The sequence below is a fragment of the Saimiri boliviensis genome, chromosome 1 (assembly GCF_048565385.1).
Source record: "Saimiri boliviensis isolate mSaiBol1 chromosome 1, mSaiBol1.pri, whole genome shotgun sequence".
Lineage (NCBI taxonomy): Eukaryota > Metazoa > Chordata > Mammalia > Primates > Cebidae > Saimiri > Saimiri boliviensis.
Genome location: NC_133449.1, coordinates 33,225,056 through 33,245,118, shown reverse-complemented (window position 1 = coordinate 33,245,118; position 20,063 = coordinate 33,225,056). Strand labels below are relative to the sequence as shown.

The 20,063-nt window shown below is 41.6% G+C and overlaps 1 protein-coding gene across 6 annotated transcripts in view; it reads right to left on the bottom strand.

The window, feature by feature from the left end:
- The window catches only part of RASGRP3 (RAS guanyl releasing protein 3), a 133,332-nt gene that overhangs the window by 9,778 nt on the left and 103,491 nt on the right, over positions 1 to 20,063 (bottom strand). For 4 of the 6 annotated variants that reach the window (XM_039462919.2, XM_039462917.2, XM_074395782.1 and 1 more), the window contains exons 11-14: positions 16,953 to 17,030; positions 15,421 to 15,537; positions 11,136 to 11,251; positions 5,063 to 5,210 (exon numbers count right to left, since the gene is read on the bottom strand). In XM_039462919.2, coding sequence (XP_039318853.1) covers positions 5,063 to 5,210; positions 11,136 to 11,251; positions 15,421 to 15,537; positions 16,953 to 17,030 — 459 coding nt within the window. Of the gene's footprint in view, positions 1 to 5,062; positions 5,211 to 11,135; positions 11,252 to 15,307; positions 15,365 to 15,420; positions 15,538 to 16,952; positions 17,031 to 20,063 lie in introns of all 6 variants that reach the window. The other 2 variants (XM_074395795.1, XM_074395792.1) reach the window with 2 other exon arrangements.

Below are 20,063 nucleotides of genomic sequence, written 5' to 3'. Positions count from 1 at the left end.
AATGATCTTAGTTATTCATGTCTTCATTCTCCACATTGGCTCTATGTTTGGCCTATGCCAGGGCTGTAGGGAGACGTCGAGAAAACTCAGATTCTGCCAACCAAAGAGTCTGTGACTTCCTCGTGGTTAACAAGTAGGAAGTGACCAATGCGGGAGGGGAGATGTGAAGGCCCGTAGTTCCGCGAGGGAGCGTTTGCCCGGGAGGTTCAGGGGCACATCCTGGTGGTGGTGTCTTCTTTCGCCAGACAGACTCCTTCTAAATGCCACGAAGAAGAGAGCCCTTCCCATGCCCTTCCTGTGTCTCCCCACAGCTCTTGCATGGGTGATAGACATAGCAGAGGTGTACAGCATGGGTCATTAAATAGACTTAGCTCAAGTTGGAGAACTACTGTTAACCTTTCCGTATTTGGGTTAGGTGGCTATTAGCTATGTAATAACGTAATGTTGGAAAAAGCAGGGCCCACTGGGACTGACGGGGGTGCTGTTCTCATGTCCACAGTGTATTATAAGCAAACAATGCCCCTGCTTTTCCAGAAGCGTAAGTCACCGCCAATGTGAAGTGACTCAAGAGTACAGGAAGATGGCTCCTTACCTCTTCTTGACAAGGAACTTCCACAAGTAGAAAACTCAAAGATTCCTTTGAGCCTTAACAGCTATTTGCTCCTTTGGAATACATATTAAAATGCAAATGTCTCCAAGGACAGAAGAGTATTTTGTCTTGGGGGACAAGAAGGATTATATGACAACTAAGTAGAAGCAAGGGTGGCTGGAAGAGAGGGGCATGCTCCCAAAAAGGGCAGTGGTGGCCAGGATCATCACAGCGTGATCTTTATGATAATCTGGTTTGCTTCTCTTTTGTAAAAGGTGAATGTGATGATCCTGGAAGTTAGATAATTTGCAATCTCCCACAACGTGAAATTCTTTCTCCAGAGCCCTTGGTAATGATAATAGTGATAATAATGATGATACCTAACAGTTCTTGAACTCTTGCTATGTGAGAGGCACAGCTTTAGGCTCTTTATACATATTAACTTATGTAATTGCTCATGATGTCCTTATGGTATAGGTAATAATAATTTTCTTTTTTTTTTTTTTTTTTTCTTTTTTGACAGAGTCTTGCTCCGTTGCCCAGGCTGAAGTGTAGTGGGGCAATCTTGGCTCACTGCAACATCCGCCTCCTGAATTCCAGTGATTCTCCTGCCTTAGCCTCCCTAGTAGCTGGGACCACAGGCATGAGCCACCACACCCGGCAAATTTTTGTATTTTTAGTAGAGACGGGGTTTCATGATGTTGGCCAGGCTGGTCTCAAACTCCTGACCTCAGGTGATCCACTTGCCTCGGCCACCCAAAGTGCTGGGATTACAGGCGTGAGCCACTGTTCCCAGCCTTCTCATTTTTACAGATAAGGGGACTGACCTACAGAGAGGTGAAGTCCCTTGGCAAGGTCTCATAGCTAGTGAGGGAAAGATGAATATATTACTTGAGGAAAAGACAGGAAGCCATAGCTCCTGCATACTTTGTGTGTGAGCAAAGGCACTGAGGTGGGACAAGGAAGGATAAGATTTAAGAAGAGACATCCTAATATCTAGATATGTTACATTATTAGCATCGCTTCAGGAACTGGTGAAAAAGATACAGTCAAGCAAGAGGGGTGAGGGTGGGGGTGGGGGTGGGGGTGGGGGTGGCAGTGGGAGTGGGAGTGAGGAGGAGGACATGGTTTGCTAATGCTTACTTAACCAGGAACAAACAGTAGCTAGAAAGAGGCACTGGGTCAGTGTGCCAGCCAAAGACAGTAGAGGATGATGCCACGTGGATGGGTTTGCAGGCGCATTTCCCACAGTCCTTTGATTTGAGACCACTGGCTGCTCTAATATTTGGAGTAATTATGGTGTAAGGAGCCCTGGACTGAGAGTCAGGAGACCTGCGTGTGACTCACAGTTTTGCTGCTAATGATCTGTGTGTGACCTTGAGGAAGTCACTTAACTTCTCCAGACCTGAGTTTCTTCATCTATAAAATAAGGGAATTACTAACACTCTTTCAGTTCTAGAATTCTAATTCTAAAATAAATCTTCTGCAGAGCAAGTCTGTTTGTCTTCCTTAATCTTAAAATGGAATTTATTTTAAAAGCAGATGGTTCTGGCACTGGAACCATTTTCCTACAATTCCTTTCAACAACACATCTATAGAACTATAGTTATAAAATCCTTTGAAAACCAATGGATTTTTCTTTTCTTTTTTTTTTTTTTTTTTTTGAGACAGAGTTTCACTCTTGTTGCCCAGGCTGGAATGCAATGGCACGATCTCAGCTCACTGCAACATCTGCTTCCCAGGTTCAAGTGATTCTCCTGCCTCAGCCTCCTGAGTATCTGGGATTACAGGGATGTGCCACCATACCTGGCTAATTTTGTATTTTTAGTAGAGACAGGGTTTCTCCATGTTGGTCAGGCTGGTCTTGAACTCCAGACCTCAGGTGATCCACCTGCCTCGGCCTCCCAAAGCGCTGGGACGACAGGCATGAGCCACCACGCCCAGCCACCAATGGACTTTTTAACATGAGTGTCAGTAAAGATCAAATCAAATTGTACCAATAAAATTGAATATATTTTAAAAACAAAAAAACCTATATTTTTCAAATGAGTTAATTTCAATTAAACTCTCAAAGTATCAAGGAATACATTTTTAAAAAGTGTACTCTAAGTCATGTGACTTGCAACATGTCTGATAGTATTTTATCATGCAACAACTTGGTGGGTAAGTATTAACTCCCTTTTACAGATACAAATAGACCCAAAGATGGTGAATAACTTGATCAAGGACATAGAGTTAGCAAGGGAAAAACAGAAATTTAACCCAAGGTTCCAGACTCCAGGTCCAGACTTTCTACTTCATCACAGTTGCATCAAGAAGGTAGCACCAGCATCTCTGCTCCAATGAGTCCGGGAGACAGGTGTGGAACTCCCAAGAAAGTCTACCTTCTGCTCCTACAGAACCAGGGCCTCTATAAAAGGGAGGGTCAGGACAGAAGGACTAGAGAGCAGAGATAAGACCTTGAGTGTTTTTTGTTTTTTGTTTTTAAATTATATTTAGAGATGGTGGCGGAGGGGCAGGCAGGTTTCTCTATATTGCTCAGGCTGGAGTCAAACTCAGGCTCAAGCTGTCCTCTTGCCTCAACCTCCCAAGTACCTGGAACTACAGGTCCACGCCATAGCACCTGAGACCTTGAGATTTGATAAGTGCCTTCTGACTCTCGCAGCCCACCCAAAAGACGGATATATTATCCTGACTTTCGGCTGAGCCATGCCATGACCCAACAGCCTGACCTTTTGTTCACTGGGTCCCACTCTGTAGGAGTGTGTTACACATGACCCTATCCCACACCAGAATTTTCAGGTCTAGGTATTTCCAAAATTTTCCGTCAGAATAGAGAAACTAGAGAAACATGAAAAAGGAGACCATTTGTTTTATGATAATGGTCTGGTCATGCAATCCCAGTGGAGATACTAAAGAACTTCAGCTTCTCCGCGATGAATAAAGAGAGCGAGTTAGACTGGCTTTGCCCTGTGTCACATCAGCTGCTGTGACCACCCGGGGCCATCTTTGAGGTTAACAACTGCCTCTTATTTACCCATTCTCCGAGAGTGTGTGCTTGAACACAGACTCCTACCTTGGGCTCCCCAAAGCCGGTTATTTGAGGATGGGATGGGGAATATGTAATTTCTGGTAGCATATAATATCAGCAACAAATTCAATATGGGTCAGTGAGTCCCCAGGGGGACATGGCCACCAAATGAAGCTAACACAACTGAGCTCTGGCATCTAGAAAAAGGGACAATTGTCATACTCATCTGGGTGCTGGGCCTCCTTCACCTGGAATACCGCATTTTCCATTTTATTTAACTTGAATATCAACTGGAAGACATTCAGGGCTCAAGCGTTTGTTAAGGCCAGGATCAAAAACTGACCTCAGTTCCCAAAGAATTACCAAAGGTAGGGGAAGGAAGCACACAGTCTTCATTTGTTGCAGCGGTACAGGTGAAGCACAGGGCTGAGAGTCGGTACACCTGTGCTGGAGTCCAAGCTCTGGTAATGATCACCTGTGCCATCCTCAGGAACTTGGGTTATCCTCTTTGAACCTCCTTATTTTCATAAGCAAGATGGCGAAAGTAAAATACCCACCTGAAGGGCTTGCAATGAAAATTAGTTACCCTAATGTCTATGGGAGTACTTTATTACCATCAAGCATTGAGTAAATGTTATTATTATAACCAGCTTCTCTCCAAAAAGGTTTTTTTTTTTTTCCTTTTTCAGTTGTGAATTATTGAACCATGCCATGATGGATTTCTGGTCACTAATACCACATGAAATGAAAACTAGAAGGAACTGGCTAAGATAAATGCACCTCTTAATTGCAACCACTTAGGAATATTAGTGATGAATGCCAGGGCTCACTGGGCTGACACTTTTTCCTGGCAGGGATTAACAGACAAACCACTCTCTTGAGTTAACAGCCCTCAACAACCTTCCCTGTTTTTGCTAGCCCTGCATTCCTAGAAAATAATGAAATCCAAAGATCTTGCTTTGGGTGTTGACTCTTTAATTTCAGGGAACCACCATGTTTTACTTGTTTTTATTTTTATTATTATTTTTTTTTTGAGACGGAGTTTCGCTCTTGTTACCCAGGCTGGAGTGCAATGGCGCGATCTTGGCTCACCGCAACCTCCGCCTCCTGGGTTCAGGCAATTCTCCTGCCTCAGCCTCCTAAGTAGCTGGGATTACAGGCACGTGCCACCATGCCCGGCTAGGTTTTTTTTGTATTTTAAGTAGAGACGGGGTTTCACCATGTTGACCAGGATGGTCTCGATCTCTCAACCTCGTGATCCACCCGCCTCGGCCTCCCAAAGTGCTGGGATTACAGGCTTGAGCCACCGCGCCCGGCCAAACCATGTTTTACTTGTGATTTGAAGCAGACAGTGGACTTTATTTAGTGTATCATTTTCTTACCTTTTCAGAATGTTACACAAATAACTACATTCATAAGAAAACAACAGAAAACAGACTTACAAATCCTGCACAGTGTTCGCAGAAGGTTGGCTTGAGATAGGTCATCTCCTGAAAATTATGGATGAATCCTGGTCCCATTTTACAGTGTAGTTGCGATTTAGCTCTCAGGAAGTAAGCCATCATTTCATCTTTACTGATCAGGCCATCCCTGTTAAGAGAATCAAAGAAGGGAGGTATCTTTGAATACCAGGTTGCTAAGTAGCTGACATCATTTTTTTTTGTTTGTTTGTTTTTGTGTTTTTTTTTTTTGAGACGGAGTTTTGCTCTTGTTACCCAGGCTGGAGTGCAATGGCACGATCTCGGCTCACCGCAACCTCTGCCTCCTGGGTTCACGCAATTCTCCTGCCTCAGCCTCCTGAGTAGCTGGGATTACAGGCACGTGCCACCATGCCCAGCTAATTTTTTTGTAGTTTTGGTAGAGACAGGGTTTCACCATATTGACCAGGATGGTCTCAATCTCTTGACCTCATGATCTACCCGCCTTGGCCTCCCAAAGTGCTGGGATTACAGGCTTGAGCCACCGCACCCGGCCCAACATACTTCTTTTTTTTTTTTTTTTGAGATGGAGTCTCGCTCCTGTTGCACAGGGTGGAGTGTAGTGGCGTGATCTTGGCTCATGGCAACCTCCACCTCCTGGGTTCAAGTGATTCTACTTCCTCAGCCTCCCGAGTAGCTGGGGTTACAGTCGTGTGCCACCATGTCCAGTTAATTTTGTATTTTTAATAGAGACAGGGTTTTACCATGTTGGCCAGGCTGGTCTCGAACTCCTGACGTCAGGTGATCCACCCACCTCAGCCTCCCAAAGTGCTGGGATTACAGGTGTGAGCCACCAGGCCCGGCTGTAGTTGTCACAGTTTAATCACCCACCTCCCAAACCTTTGTGGCCAAAAGCAGATGAAGAATGTTCACTTATCTATTACATCTCAGAGAAGGGGAGAACTGTAAAAGGCATATTCAGGTGTTCAAAGCCTTTTTCAGTAAGCAGAAAATTGCGTATGTGTGCACCCATGCATGTGTGTATGTGCAGGAGCATATTCATGTGAGCATACATGTGGTCTGTGCACCGCAGCACAGAAAGTCTTCTTTATTATGAACAGCCGTTTCCCGAAGGACATCCTTCTAGTCCTTGCCTAGCTGTAGGGTTGCAAGAATTAGGATGCTGGAGAAAGGCGGAAAACTGTAATAACTGGGCTGACCATTCTCAAATTCATTCAGCTTGACGCTGTCTGGGCTGCTACTCCATTGGTGATGTTTTCACTTGCATTTTAGTGGCTCATAGCCCATTCGCTATGACTGGCTGGGAGCAATTCTTCCAGATTTACTCCACGCAGAACAAACCTCTGGTTCTTCCCACCTTCCTACCCCTACTCAGCACATACCCTGACTTCTTGTTTATCAAAAATGATCAAATCAGCTGGGTGTGGTGGCTCATGCCTGTAATCCTAGCACTTTGGAAGGCCGAGGTGGGCAGATCACTTGAGGTTAGGAGTTCAAGGCCAGCCTGACCCCCGTCTCTACTAAATGTACAAAAATTAGCTGGGTGTGGTGGCATGTCCCTGTAATCCTGTAATCCAGCTACTCAGGAGGCTGAGGCAGGAGGCAGAGGTTGCAGTGAGCTGAGCTCACACTACTGCACTCCAGCCTGGAGGACAGAATGAGACTGTCTCAAAAACAAAAGTGATTGGATCCACTTGACACAGGTGAGCTCCAGACTGCTTCTCTGTCCATCAGCATGTGCTGGTGATCACACCTTTCCTTTGCAGTTCAGAATTCTTTTCTACCTCCTCTGTCCTCTCTTGGGGCCCATCTCTCAGAGGACGGGCTGCCCCATCCAGCACTCTCCAGCCTCCCCGGGATTCTGCTTCTTCCAGGTTCTCAGTCTCTTCCCTGTTTCTTCCTCCGTTCACAAATATGCTCAAGACTTTCTCACCTGAAAAATCTCCTTCCTCAGTCCTGCTGCCATCTCTAACAGGTGTCATTTCTCTCATCCTTCTTTTACTCCCAAAGTTTTCAAAAAGAGTATTCATTAGACTCTTCTATCATTTCCTCCAGCTACTCTTTATGCCACTTGAGTTTCTAACCCTACCAGTCTGTCACCAAGGACATCCTCAGTGGCCTCTTCTCGTTGGCAGGAGGTAACACAGAGACAGATTTCCTTCTTTTGGAGCGTTCCCTTAGAGACCCTGGAATTGCCTGCCACCCTGCTTCTCCTCCTTCCCCTCTACCTCCCCCTTCTCCAGCTTGCCTGCAGGGCTCACTGACTCTTTTCAGTGTCTGCCTGTGGGAGGGGAGTCCCTGAAGGCTTATTCCTCAGGCCCCAAGCTCAGGACCTACTAAGCATTCCACCAGAGTGTGCTCACAAGATCAGAACTCCAGCTTACAGTGGGGTTAAAGACTTCATCTCCATCTCCAGTCCTGACTGTTGTCCTGAATTTTTGTACCACATCTTCGAGAACTTGCTGGACGTCTCTTCCTGATGATCTACTGTCTCAACATATTTAAGTTCAGCTTCATCTCTCTCTTCCCCATACTCCCTGCCCAGGCTTCCCTATTGCTGTTTGCTGGGCCACAATTTTCCCCCAGGCTTGAGAATTTAAGATCCCTTTCTTACCTCCTATGCAAAGTAACTGATTATTGTACATTATAAGTATTACTATTAAAGTTATTTTGCATAGGAGGTAAGAAAGGGATCTTAAATAATCAAACATGGGAGGAAATCGTGGCATAGCCTAGTACCCAACGGTTATTTTTTCTACTCCTCCCATCCTCCACCATCAAGGAGGCCAGTGTCTATTATTCCTTTCTTTGTGTTCATGAGTTCTCATCATAGTTCCCACTTATAAGTGAGAATGTGTGGTATGTGGTTTTCTGTTCCTGCATTAGTTTGCTAAGGGTAATAGCCTCCACTTCCATCCATGTTCCTGCAAAAGACATAATCTTGTTCTTTTTTATGACTACATAATATTCCATGGTGTATCTGTACCACATTTTCTTTATCCAGTCTGTTATTGATGGGCATTTAGGTTGATAACATGTCTTTGATATTTGAATAGTGCTGCAATGAACATTCACATGCCTGTGTCTTTTTGGTAGAATGATTTCTATTCCTTTGGGTATATGTCCAGTATTGGGATTGCTGGGTTGAAGTGTAGTTCTGTTTTTAGCTGCTTGAGGAATTGCCATACTGCTTTCTACAATGGTTGAATGAATTTACCCTCCATCAGTGTATAAATATTCCCTTTCCTCTGCAACCTCACAAGCATCTGTTGTTTTTTGACTTTTTAAATAATAGCCATTCTTGGCTGGGTGAAATGCCTCATGCCTGGGATCCCAGAATGTTGGGAGGCCAAGACAGGTGGATCACCTGAGGATAGGAGTTCAAGACCAGCCTGGCCAACATGATGAAACCTCGTCTCTACTAAAAGAAAGAAAAAAATTTGCTTGTCATGATGGCACATGCCTGTAATCCCAGCTTCTCGAGAGGCTGAGGCATTATAATCACTTGTACCCAGGAGGCCGAGGTTGCTGTGGGCTGAGACTGTGCCACTGAACTCCAGCTTGGGTGAAAGAGTGAGACTCTGTCTCAAAAAAAAAAAAAAGAAAATAGTAGCCATTCTGACTGGTTCGAGATGGTATCTCATTGCAGTTTGATTTGTATTTTGCTTTTTTGCATATGTTTATTGGCATATATGTGTTCTTTAGAAAAGTATCTATTTGTGTCCTTTGCGCACTCAAAGGAATGGGCATAGATTTCAGAATGAAGACACCAAAAACAATCCTTATCATATATATGAGATAAATAAATGTATTAATGCATTGTCTCACATTCATCACATAATTTACTACATCCATTTGTGTAACAGTGCTTTCGCCCATCACTCCTCCTAGGGACTCACAATGTAACATACTTTAGCCTATACAAAGTTTGGGAAGTCACACAGTAAAGACATCTATTTAATGAGATTTAATCCTGTGTTTCTCACACGTGACTCGTCAGTTCCTTTTTCAAAAGCACTAATTAATAGCTACTTCTGTGGAACATCATTTAGAAAACAGTACCTCAGAGGAAACATCTTTTTGAGATCTTTCCAGTATTAACCACTCAAAACGTTAGTGTCATGTAAGCAAGATATGAATAGTTCAAACCTTCATTCATAGAAAACAATTCTATAGATATCTATAAGATGATATCTATGATATTATATAATTATCGATATAGAGATGATGAGATAGAGATAGATGTAGCTATTTGCTACGACAATCTCAATTCTGTCTCTAGAACCAACAGATAAAAGAAATGAAGACTAGGAAGTTATCTTAAGTCAATGTCCTATTTACATGTCACTGATAGTAACAAACTAAGTGAAGAAGTGGGTAGTTACCAGGCAATTTAAATTTTACTTTGTAAAGGAAGCTTATGTTTCTAATGTAATTTAAAAGTATTCTTTGTTCTGGGTATATAATGAAGATGAATTTAGGATTTTAAGTTATGTTAACGTGTCAAGACTTTTCTTGGTGTGTTGAATTACAGCTTTTATTTTTTTTTTAATTAATTGAAAAAAAAACAAAAACGGTTTGTTAGAGACAAGGTCCCACTATGTTGCCCAGGCGGGTCTCAAACTCCCAGGCGGTATTTGAGACCCAGGTGGGTCTCAAATAATCTTCCTACCTCAACATCCCAAAATGCTGGGAATACCGGTGTAAGCTACTGCATCTGGCCCCAAATTTCATTTTTTTTTAAAAAACAGCAAAAATATGAGAGGATTTTAATGTAATTTAATTTGCCCATTTTACCAAAACAAAATCCAGTGTTTCCTTACAGGTAATTTTTAAATTAGGAATAAATCTTGCACAAGTAACAATCAAATTAATGCCAGGATTTCTCAGCAATTTTTAAAAATTATTATTATTGGCCAGGCGTGGCGGCTGAAGCCTGTAATCCCAGCAATTTGGGAGGCCGAGGTGGGTGGATCACGAGGTCAAGAGATCGAGACCATCCTGGTCAACATGGTGAAACTCCGTCTCTACTAAAAATACAAAAAAATTAGCTGGGCATGGTGGCGCATGCCTGTAATCCCAGCTACTCAGGAGGCTGAGGCAGGAGAATTGCCTGAACCCAGGAGGCAGAGGTTGCGGTGAGCCGAGATCGTGCCATTGCACTCCAGCCTGCGTAACAAGAGCGAAACTCCGTCTCAAAAAAAAAAAAAAAATTATTATTATTTTTAATAAGTTGGGTTTTAGTCTCTAAAGCCATTTGATTTTTAGGAATCATTTGATGCTAAAAAGAAACATTTTTTATTTGTTTATCAAGACAACTTTTGAATCAAAGAAAAAAACAGAGTATTAATGCTTCTTGGCTATCTGTAGCTATCATGCTTTCATGAAGACTATACATTTTTTTTTTTTTTTTTTGAGACGGAGTCTCACTCAGCCACCCAAGCTGGAGTGCAATGGTACTATCTCAGCTCACTGCAACCTCTGCCTCCCAGGCTCAAGGGATTCTCCTGCCTCAGCCACCCAGGCAGCTGGGATTACAGACAGGCAACACCATGCCGGTGAATTTTTGTATTTTTAGTAGAGATGGGATTTGGCCATGTTGGCCAGGCTGGTCTTGAACTCCTGGCCTCAAGTGATCTGCCCACCTCGGCCTCCCAAAGTGCTGGGATTACAAGCATGAGCCACCATGCCCAGCCAATTTTTTTTTTTTTAATCTTCATGAGTTTTAAGATTGCTTTCAGGTCCACTAATGCTAAGGACTCTCCCAGGCTAGACCTAACTATATTTCTCCTCTACTCTTATTTTGGTGGAGATTTTTTGGGTTGAGAGCTAAGCAATAAAAGCAATATAGCAAATGGTGCGCTTGGATCAGTTACAAATGTGCACTGGTGTTCAACACTGACAACACAGTCTGCCCTGTGATTCCATTCGGGTCACAAGAAAATAATCAGTGACAAATTAGACCTCACTCATCAAAGCACTAGGGTTGAAGCTGTCAAGCTCTTCCTTCTCTCCTCTGATAGTAATTTTCTGCTTTAGGATAGTTGCATTAAAATAAAACAAAATTAAAACTTACTGATCTTTGTCCAGCACACAGAAGGAATCCAAGAAGGGGAAGTTGGCAGCTATACTTTCAAAGTCCTCTTGAGAGATGTACCCATCATGGTCATGATCATAGTTTCTAAATACAGACTGCAAAGGAAAGATAAGTATTTATTTTATTTATTATTATTTTTTGAGACAGAGTCTCACTTTGTGACCTAGGCTGGAGTGCAGTGGTGCAATCTCATCTCACTGCAACCTCCGCCTCCTGGGTTCAAGCGATTCTCCTGCCTCAGCCTCCCGAGTAGCTGGGACTACAGGTATGTGCCACCACGTCTGGCTAATTTTTTGTATTTTTCGTACAGATGGGGTTTCACCATGGTAGCCAGGCTGTTCTCGATCTCCTGACTCGTGGTCTGCCCATCTCAACCTTCCAAAGTGCTAGGATTACAGACATGAGCCACCGCCAAGACAAGTATTTATTGAATGACTATGAAGTAGGCTCTGAACTAGTTATTGTCAAAGCAATGATAACTAGCATACGATCCTTTCTATCAAGGAGCTTAGAATATACTGAAAGATAACTAAGTCAATAGTCCTTTACAATACGATAAGTGATTTGTTGAGGATAAAAACAGAGTAATGGCTGGGATTGGTGGCTCACACCTGTAATCCTAGCACTTTGGGAGTTGGAGGCAGAGGTGGGAAGGTCACTTGAGCCCAAGAGTTTGAGACCAGCCCGAGCAACACAGAGAGGCCTTATTGCTACATCTTATTGCTACATTTAAAAAAAAAATTAGTTGGGCATGGTGGTGCATGCCTGTAGTCCCAGCCACTTGTGAGGGTGAGGCAGGAGGCTTGCTTAGCCCAGGAGTTTGAGGTTACAATGAGCCAAGATCACACCACTGCACTCTAGCCTGGGGAATAGAGCAAGGCATCATCTCTAAAAAATAAATTTAAAATAAAACAGGTTGGGCACAGTAGCTCACACCTACAATCCCAGCACTTTGGGAGGCCAAAGCTGATGGATCAGTTGAGGTCAGGAGTTTGAGCCCCCACTGACAAACATGGTGAAACCCCATCCCATCTCTCCTTAAAAAAAAAAAAAAAAAAAAAAATTAGCTGGGTGTGGTGGTGCATGCCTACAATCCCAGCTATTGAGGAGGCTGAGGCACAAGAACTGCTTGAATCTAAAAGGAGGAGGTTGCAGTAAGCAGAGATCGTGCTATTGCACTTCAGCCTGGGCAACAAGAGTGAAACTCCGTCTCAATCAATCAGTAAAATAGTGCTATCAGTGGGGGGAAAGAGGAAGTAGATTAAGAAAGGTTTCCTGGGAAAAGCAAGGTTTAAATCAAAACCTCAGGGTTGAGTAGGAATTGGCTTAGTGAATTTACAAATTCCAACACCATGACAATACAAAACAAAGCTTTAAGGTGTTATCTCAACAATTAAAGTGTTCATTTAATTCAATTCCAATCAAAATCCCAGTAGGGATTTGTTTTAAATGAACAAATTGATTATAAAGTTCAAATCAAAGTGGGTATGTTAAAAGTAAGCAAAAAATTATTTTAAATGAAGAGCAATGAGGAAGAACATGTCCTTTCAGAAATCAAATATTCTATACAGCTACATTAATCAAAACAACATGATACAAAATGCCACAGAGAGTGGAGTCCAGAAATATGTATATATAAATTTTAAAGTACCAATAAGTATCTTTTAAAATCCACAGAGAAATTATGGATTATCCAGTAACTGCTGTTGAGTTAAAGGGCTAATAATCTTACAAAATAAATTACCTCCAAACTATATTCTGGATGTATTATATATTATTTGTTCACTTATCTTTTTAGAGACAGAATCGCATTCCGTCACCCAGGCTGCAGTGCAGTGGCACGATCATAGCTCACCACAGCCTCAGACTCTGGGCTCAAGCCATCCGCCTGCATCAGCCTCCCAGAGTGCTGGGATTACAGGCATGAGCCTCTGCACTAGTGTATTCTATATTTTAATGCAAAAGAAAAAGCCCAAAGCTGCATAAAAGTACCAAAGATAAATAAATGAAAATATTTTCCTAATCCTGGTGTGAAAAAGGACTTTCTTAGCATGACATTAATGTCAGAAGCCATAAAGAAAAATATTTTATTATAAAAAAATGCAAAATATTCTAACCCAAAAAGCCCAATTAACAAATTTTAAGATAATTGTCAAACAGAGCAAGTTATTTGCAGCATATATGAGACACAAAAGTCAAACAGGCAATCACCAAATAAAAATACAAATGGCCAATACATCCATGGAAAGGTATTCAACTCTGCTAATCATTACAGAAAGATAAATGAAACTTTTTCAACTTCTCAGATTAAATAAAATCTTAAAATACTGTGATTGATCATTTTCTAGGGTATGAGACAATAGGTACTCTTATAACAAGTTAGTGACATAAATAGCCACAGTATTTCTGGAAGACAATCAGGAATTTTAAGTGTCTACTCTCTGACACAGCAATTCCACTTCAAGGAATCTGATCTAAAGAAATAATTGAACAAAGTTGTGTAAGATATACATGTATGTATGTATGTAGTATGTGTGTGTTAATATATACATAGAGAATAAAGTGATATAAGGTAATCTACAGATGATCAGTGGTTATCCCTGGAGAACAGAATTACCAAGATCTCGAAGTAAAGCTTTTTCTTTTCTATAATTTATGTAATGCTTTAATAGTTTCAATGATTCTATCTTCCTTTATAATCAGAGAAAAATAAAAAAGGTTTCCCATTGCCTTCTGCAAAATTAGGTTTTCAAAAAAATTTGTAAATTCTTTCTGCAAACACATGTACACAAATATATATTTGATTTTGATTACAGTTTTAATTAATCTTTCTCCCTTTTCCCAGTAGTTTCTATTTACTCTATTTATCAGTGTTGCCCTATGTTGGCAGTTGCTTCAGGAGTATTTTGGGAAGTAGGTAAGGTATAAATGAACACGTTAATTAAAAATATGACTAAAATGAGCCTATCTCAAGCTTTTTCATAGGTAACAGAATTGTGCAAAATCAGAAAACGTTCTTTTGTGTATGTGTGTGAAAATCCCAGTATCATTGCTTAGCCATAATAAAAATAGCTTAAAAGTTAACTATTTTGGAATACCTACTATTTATAGTTTAACATCCACATTTATACTGTGAGTTGAAGATTTTTTACGGAGTAAAATTCATCAGAAAATCCAGATCTTTTGTTTGATTGAACCAATGGTAAGGAATTTGGAGAAAAGGGAAGAGAGAGAAGGTAAGGAAGACAGAATGAGAGAGAGAGAGAAATTCTCCAAGTGGGCAGAGGCAGTCAATAAGACTGGGAGAGAGAACAGATCTGCCTCCATTTCCTGGCTTCAGACATTCCTGAGCCACAACTCAGTCCTTGCACTCCCTGGGGGCCCCTGGATCCTTTCCTCACCTTCCCATTTCCAAGCTGGGTCTGTTACTACCTCAGCCTCCCCTGGACCTTCTCTCCTCAGCCCCTTCTCCCACTAATAATCCTCTCGGCACCAGCACCACCCTTTTCCTTCCTGCCTCACACGCTCCACAAAATTTATCTGTCAGCGCCTCCTAGTTTCCTGGATTACTAAGATGTGTAAGACATTCTTTCCTTTTCTTTAAACATCTTTCCCCAGCCCAAAGCACATTACATTCCAAAGATTCAACTCTGCTGCACCAGCAGATGTACCTCCCAATCCATTCAAGACGACATTTAGTTCAGGATGGCAGTTTCCTGTACCCGAGATGTTGCCGTGCTCCCCACGTTGGCACTTCTACTCTTTTTTCTACACAGAAAACTCTGACAGAGGCTTGTCCTCCATTAGGTGATTTTTCTAATCTCAATAACACTGGGCTTCTGTGTGGTCAAATTCCAAAACTATACAAAACGAGAAACTATCCAACTTGCAGGATTTCTTTCCTACCCTTGGGTAACCAATTTATTGGGCATCTTAGTGTGACCCATGTGAGTTTTTTATGAGCGATTCTAGTCCCCAATCCCTTGAGCTGTTGACAATGACAGAGGTGGCAAATGCCTGGGAAAGAGAGGAGCTGAGAGTATCTGGGCAAGAGAGAGTAGACGGACAACAAAGGGAAGAGGGTCTTTCAGATTGAATCTCCCCAGAGGCCAAGGCCAGGTAGTAGGAAGTGCCTGCTAAATTGTTCCTACCTGCCAGAGGGCTGTTTTCATGGGTTCCATCAGTTTCCTGGACAATCGCAGAATATTCTGGAAAGAAAAAGGGTCTTCTAGTGCCCTCTCTTTATTCTCCCTCATCCACTTACCTCAACTAATTTCCTCACATGCTTGTTGATGACCGTGGGGTCTGGCTTTGGCATCACCCCTAATGCCCACTCCAGGGGCACCACAGGCTTGTTGGGTGCCGTAGGGGAGGTAGGCTGCTGATTAAAAAAAAAACAACAACAACACAGATTTTTCAATTATATTATTATTATTATTATTATTATTATTATTATTATTTTGAGACAGGGTCTGGCTCTGTTGCCCAGACTGGAGTGCAGTGGTGTAATTTTGGCTCACTGCAACTTCTGCCTCCTGGGCTCAAGCCATCCTTCCACCACAGTGTCCCAAGTAACTAGGACTATAGGTGTGTGCCACCATGCCCGACTAATTTTTGTATTTTTAATGCAGATGGGGTTTCACCATGTTGCACAGGCTATTGTCTAATTCCTGGGCTCAAGCAATTCTCCTGTCTCAGCCTCCCAAAGTGCTGGGATTACAGGCATGAGCTACCATGACTTGCCATATTTTTCAACATTAACTGGGACCTTGAGCAACTAAGGCCAGGGATACTGAGACGAATGAATAAGTTTTGTTATGTTCATAATACCAGTTGAAACTTAAATTTATGTAGTTTTTTATCCTTTAAATGCTTATAAAACAAGCATCTTTTGTTGCCAAAATCTAATCTGTAACTAAATACATGTTTGGATATTGCCTTTTGTTTAATAGCAACTTAAATTCTATTATTTTATTTTTATTATTTATTATTTTTTTTCTTTGAGATAGAGTCTCACTCTGTTGCCCAGGCTGGAGTGCAGTGGCGTAATCTTGGCTCACTGAAACCTCCACCTCCTGGGTTCAAGCAATTCTCCTGCCTCAGCCTCCCAAGTAGCTGGGATTACAGGCGCCCACCACCACGCCAAGCTAATTTTTTTATTTTTAGTAGAAACGGGTTTCACCATGTTGGCCAGGCTGATCTTGAACTCCTGACCTTGTGATATGCCCTTGTTGGCCTCCCAAATTGCTGGGATTACAAGTGTGAGCCCTCGATCTCATTATATAATGTTTATTTACTAAGAGTTTGCCATCTATTAAATGAGACACCATCCAATGTGACATCCAAATTCTGAGTTGAATCAATGGTTAGCAGAGAAATTTATAAATTATCATCAAGATATTTAAAATTTTTAAATCTAATTTTATGTTGAATGGAGCTTTTTTAAAGCCTGAAATGGTCCAAATGATCTTTAACATTAAGATGAGTTATTATTCTTTTCCTTTTTTTTTGGTCCTGTGTGTGTTGAGTTCTTAGCAGGAACACAACAAATAGAAGATCAGTTATAAAACACAGTAATGAGAATGAGGTTCTTCCTCTTTGTTAGCCTCTGGTATGAAGACATAATTCTCAAACTGTCAGGGCTAAGCTGTCCCATTGATAAAATGGGAATAATGTCAATTTTTAAGTTTTTCCATTTTAGAACATAAAGCAACATTGTAATAGACAATTACTGTAAATAACAAAAAAAAGAAAACAGTGACTGGCACTGATCCTCAGAGAGAAAATTATACCTACCGATTTAGAATTTCTAGGCTCCAGCACCAGTGACAGTTTGTAAATATCATCTTCGGTGTGATAGAGGTCCAGGGAAAGCTACAACAAAATTAAAAGGGATAAAATATGTTGGATTACCTTTAGTTATTTATTTATTTACATTGCTGAATTTTTCAAGTTGAATGTTTAAGTTCACTGTCTAATACAGTAATTTGAGTAAATGCAGAACAATAAAAAGATGATTTGCAGGGATGGAAAATGAAATTTAAAAGAGAAAACGTTAACATCGTTTATCTTCAGTATTGACCAGAACCATCAACTCAATTCCTCAGCAATATTTACTGAGCAGCTCCCAGGTGCTCAGTGCTGAGTCACAGATGAGGGAGACCTGCTGTTTCCAGGCTGGAAGCAAGGACAGATGCAAACAATAAGACTTATAAGTGTAATAAGTGCTGCCTTCAAAGTTCGATTAAAGACTGTGGAAATACAAGTGCAATTAACTAGGTTCCTATTATTTGAGAGCATTGTGCTAAGTCCTGGTGAGGCAAGCTGATATAAAATCATTTCTTGCCCTCCAGGGCCTGATAATTTATTTGAACCTGAAAGGATGTGTTCATAGCAATGAAAGGCAGCACATGCTGAGTGTGAAGTAGTTGTTCCACTTAGGTGCTCCAGGAATCGGTCAGGAATTAGGGAGGCAGCATAGTAAGTACAAGTGGTCAGAGGCTGCGTACTCAGTCAGGGCTGGGTTCAAGCATGGAGCCTGCCACTGGCTGGCTCTGTAACGTTTAGCAAGTCATTTCCTCTCTGATGCTCAGTTTCTGCATCTGGAAAATGGGAATGATCATTAAAAGTCCTTACTGAGTTGGCGTTATATCAGGACCAAATGAAATAATGCATGTAAAGTATTTCACACAGGGCCTCAGTAAAATCTCAAGGAGTGTTATTGTGTAGTGTTAATGTTACTGTTATTATTGCATGTGTTATTAGTCATATTATTATGCATAGGGGCCACTGGAGACTGAAATGATCAGGACAGATTCATGGAGGTCCTTGTGAGCTGCGACTTAACCAGGAGAATTGGGACTTAATTTGGATGAAAGAGGAAGGTCACTGGAGGCAAGGACAACAACAGAGATCCAAATTGGAGAACGCGGATAAAATCTGTGAAGCCTACAATGCATGTTCCCATTCACCTAAAACAGAAGTCACGAGGCTTAAAAGAAGTCTGAACAATTCCCATCCGTTCCTTTAAAGCTAGGACACTCAATGAATCACCTCACTTCCTCAGCCATGAACATAACCAGTGCTGGCTCCCTTCTTTGACCATGGAGGAATGAAAAATTTTCTTTAACATATTTTATCTAATATGTGTATGAGAGTGGAGTGAAAGGGAAAAGAAAGGAGGAAGCAAGAGAAAAGTCAGAGGCAAAGATGTTTTCAAAGATTCCTTTTCCTGTTCTACTTCCTTTAAAAAAGGAGTTGGCATCATAAAGTTTCATTTTCAAATCATTCATTCAACAAATATTTATCAGTAATGTACTATGTGCCAGGGACCATTCTAGTCACTGTTCTAGCAGCTACTTGAATATAACATTTAAACTAAGGACTTCATAATCAGGTCACATTTCTTTTGTCTGTCTGTACTTTGTCACAAAGTTTTTTTCTAAACAAAATCAAACTGATTTAACTGTAAACTTTCCCCAGTATCATTTCAAGATCATGAAAATCTTGCCTACAAAGAAGAGAGATTGTATTTGCCTTCCCCTGAACAGCAATCACTCCTACCTCCCTGACTCTGCCTTTTTACAGGAAATGAAACATCCACATGTCACCAACAAATGACTTTAGGAGCCATTTATAAAAGAGCAAAGTAGGATGTAAAAAAGGTACATGTTGATAGAGACATTGGTACCAGAGCATCTTATTTGGAAAACAGAGTCTTTACAGATGTAATTTATTTAGGGATCTTTCCTCTTAGCGCTACAGCAAGAAAAATGTGTGATGATAAATGGGCCCTAACACCTCTCTCTGTGTTAAGGAAGCAACAGGGAGAGGTGTGGTTTGGGATGAACATCACTACCCAGCAATGGCAAATTGCTGCCAGCCTACCTCAAGTTTCCAGATCTTCTGATTTGTTATGAGAAGCCAGGAATCTGCAGTATTAGGTAAAGTATCCCAATTTTTAAACACTGGGAACAACAAAAAATTTTATGATTCCATGTGGGTCAAATAAAATACAACGGCAATGGGCAGTTGCCTACCATTTTGTAAATCCCACAACAGACAACTCTGCCAGGCTCTACGCCCCCTGAAAGTGGGCAGCACATCTGTCTTTTGCACCTCTGTACCCCCAGTCCCAGCTTGCGGCCTCGCACTGTGAAGGTTACATGAAGAGAAAACCGAGTGACTCCTTCCTTCTGAATTCCTTGTTATCAGGAGTTAAACCAGACATGGAGGAGCATGTTCCCTTCCTCCTGACTCAGCGTCCAAGTCCCGTGGTGACCGCACCAGCATCTGCCAGAGATGACAGCAGCACTACAATGGCCAACCAGAAATCCAAATAAGCCACATGCTAAGTCAGGGAGATGCTCTTTCAAAAGAAACAGAACATCCATGGGTATTTCCATGTGTCAAAGAGATAACTGGCTCAGCAATGAAAATGTTCTGGTAGTCTCCAAATATTTGCTCTCTGCTTATTAGTGGTGTGAGCCTGGGCAAGCAATTAATCTTCTGGAGTCTCAGTTTCCTGATCTGTGAAATGGGGATCATAAATAATAGCTGCCTCCCAGGACTGTGGTGAAGATTAAATGAGTGAATGGGTGTCTGACTAGGTTTGTTTAGAAGGTCATAAATGCAGGGTTTGACTTCCAGTCAGTGAAACAGTCAAATGCCACTGTGCTTATCCATGAATGTAAAGCTGCCCTCGTAAATGTAAAGCTCCTGGCATCTCTTCTTTCCCAACCACGATTCTACTTCCTCTCTCTGATCTCCTCTGGGCTTTATGGACCTGCCTAAAGAGTGATCTGTTCTACTTTCTACACACCCTTTTAATAATATGGGCTGCTCGTCAATGGAATTTCAAGAACATTTGCTTTTGTCCAACATATTTTGAGCCTGTTTTTTTTTTTG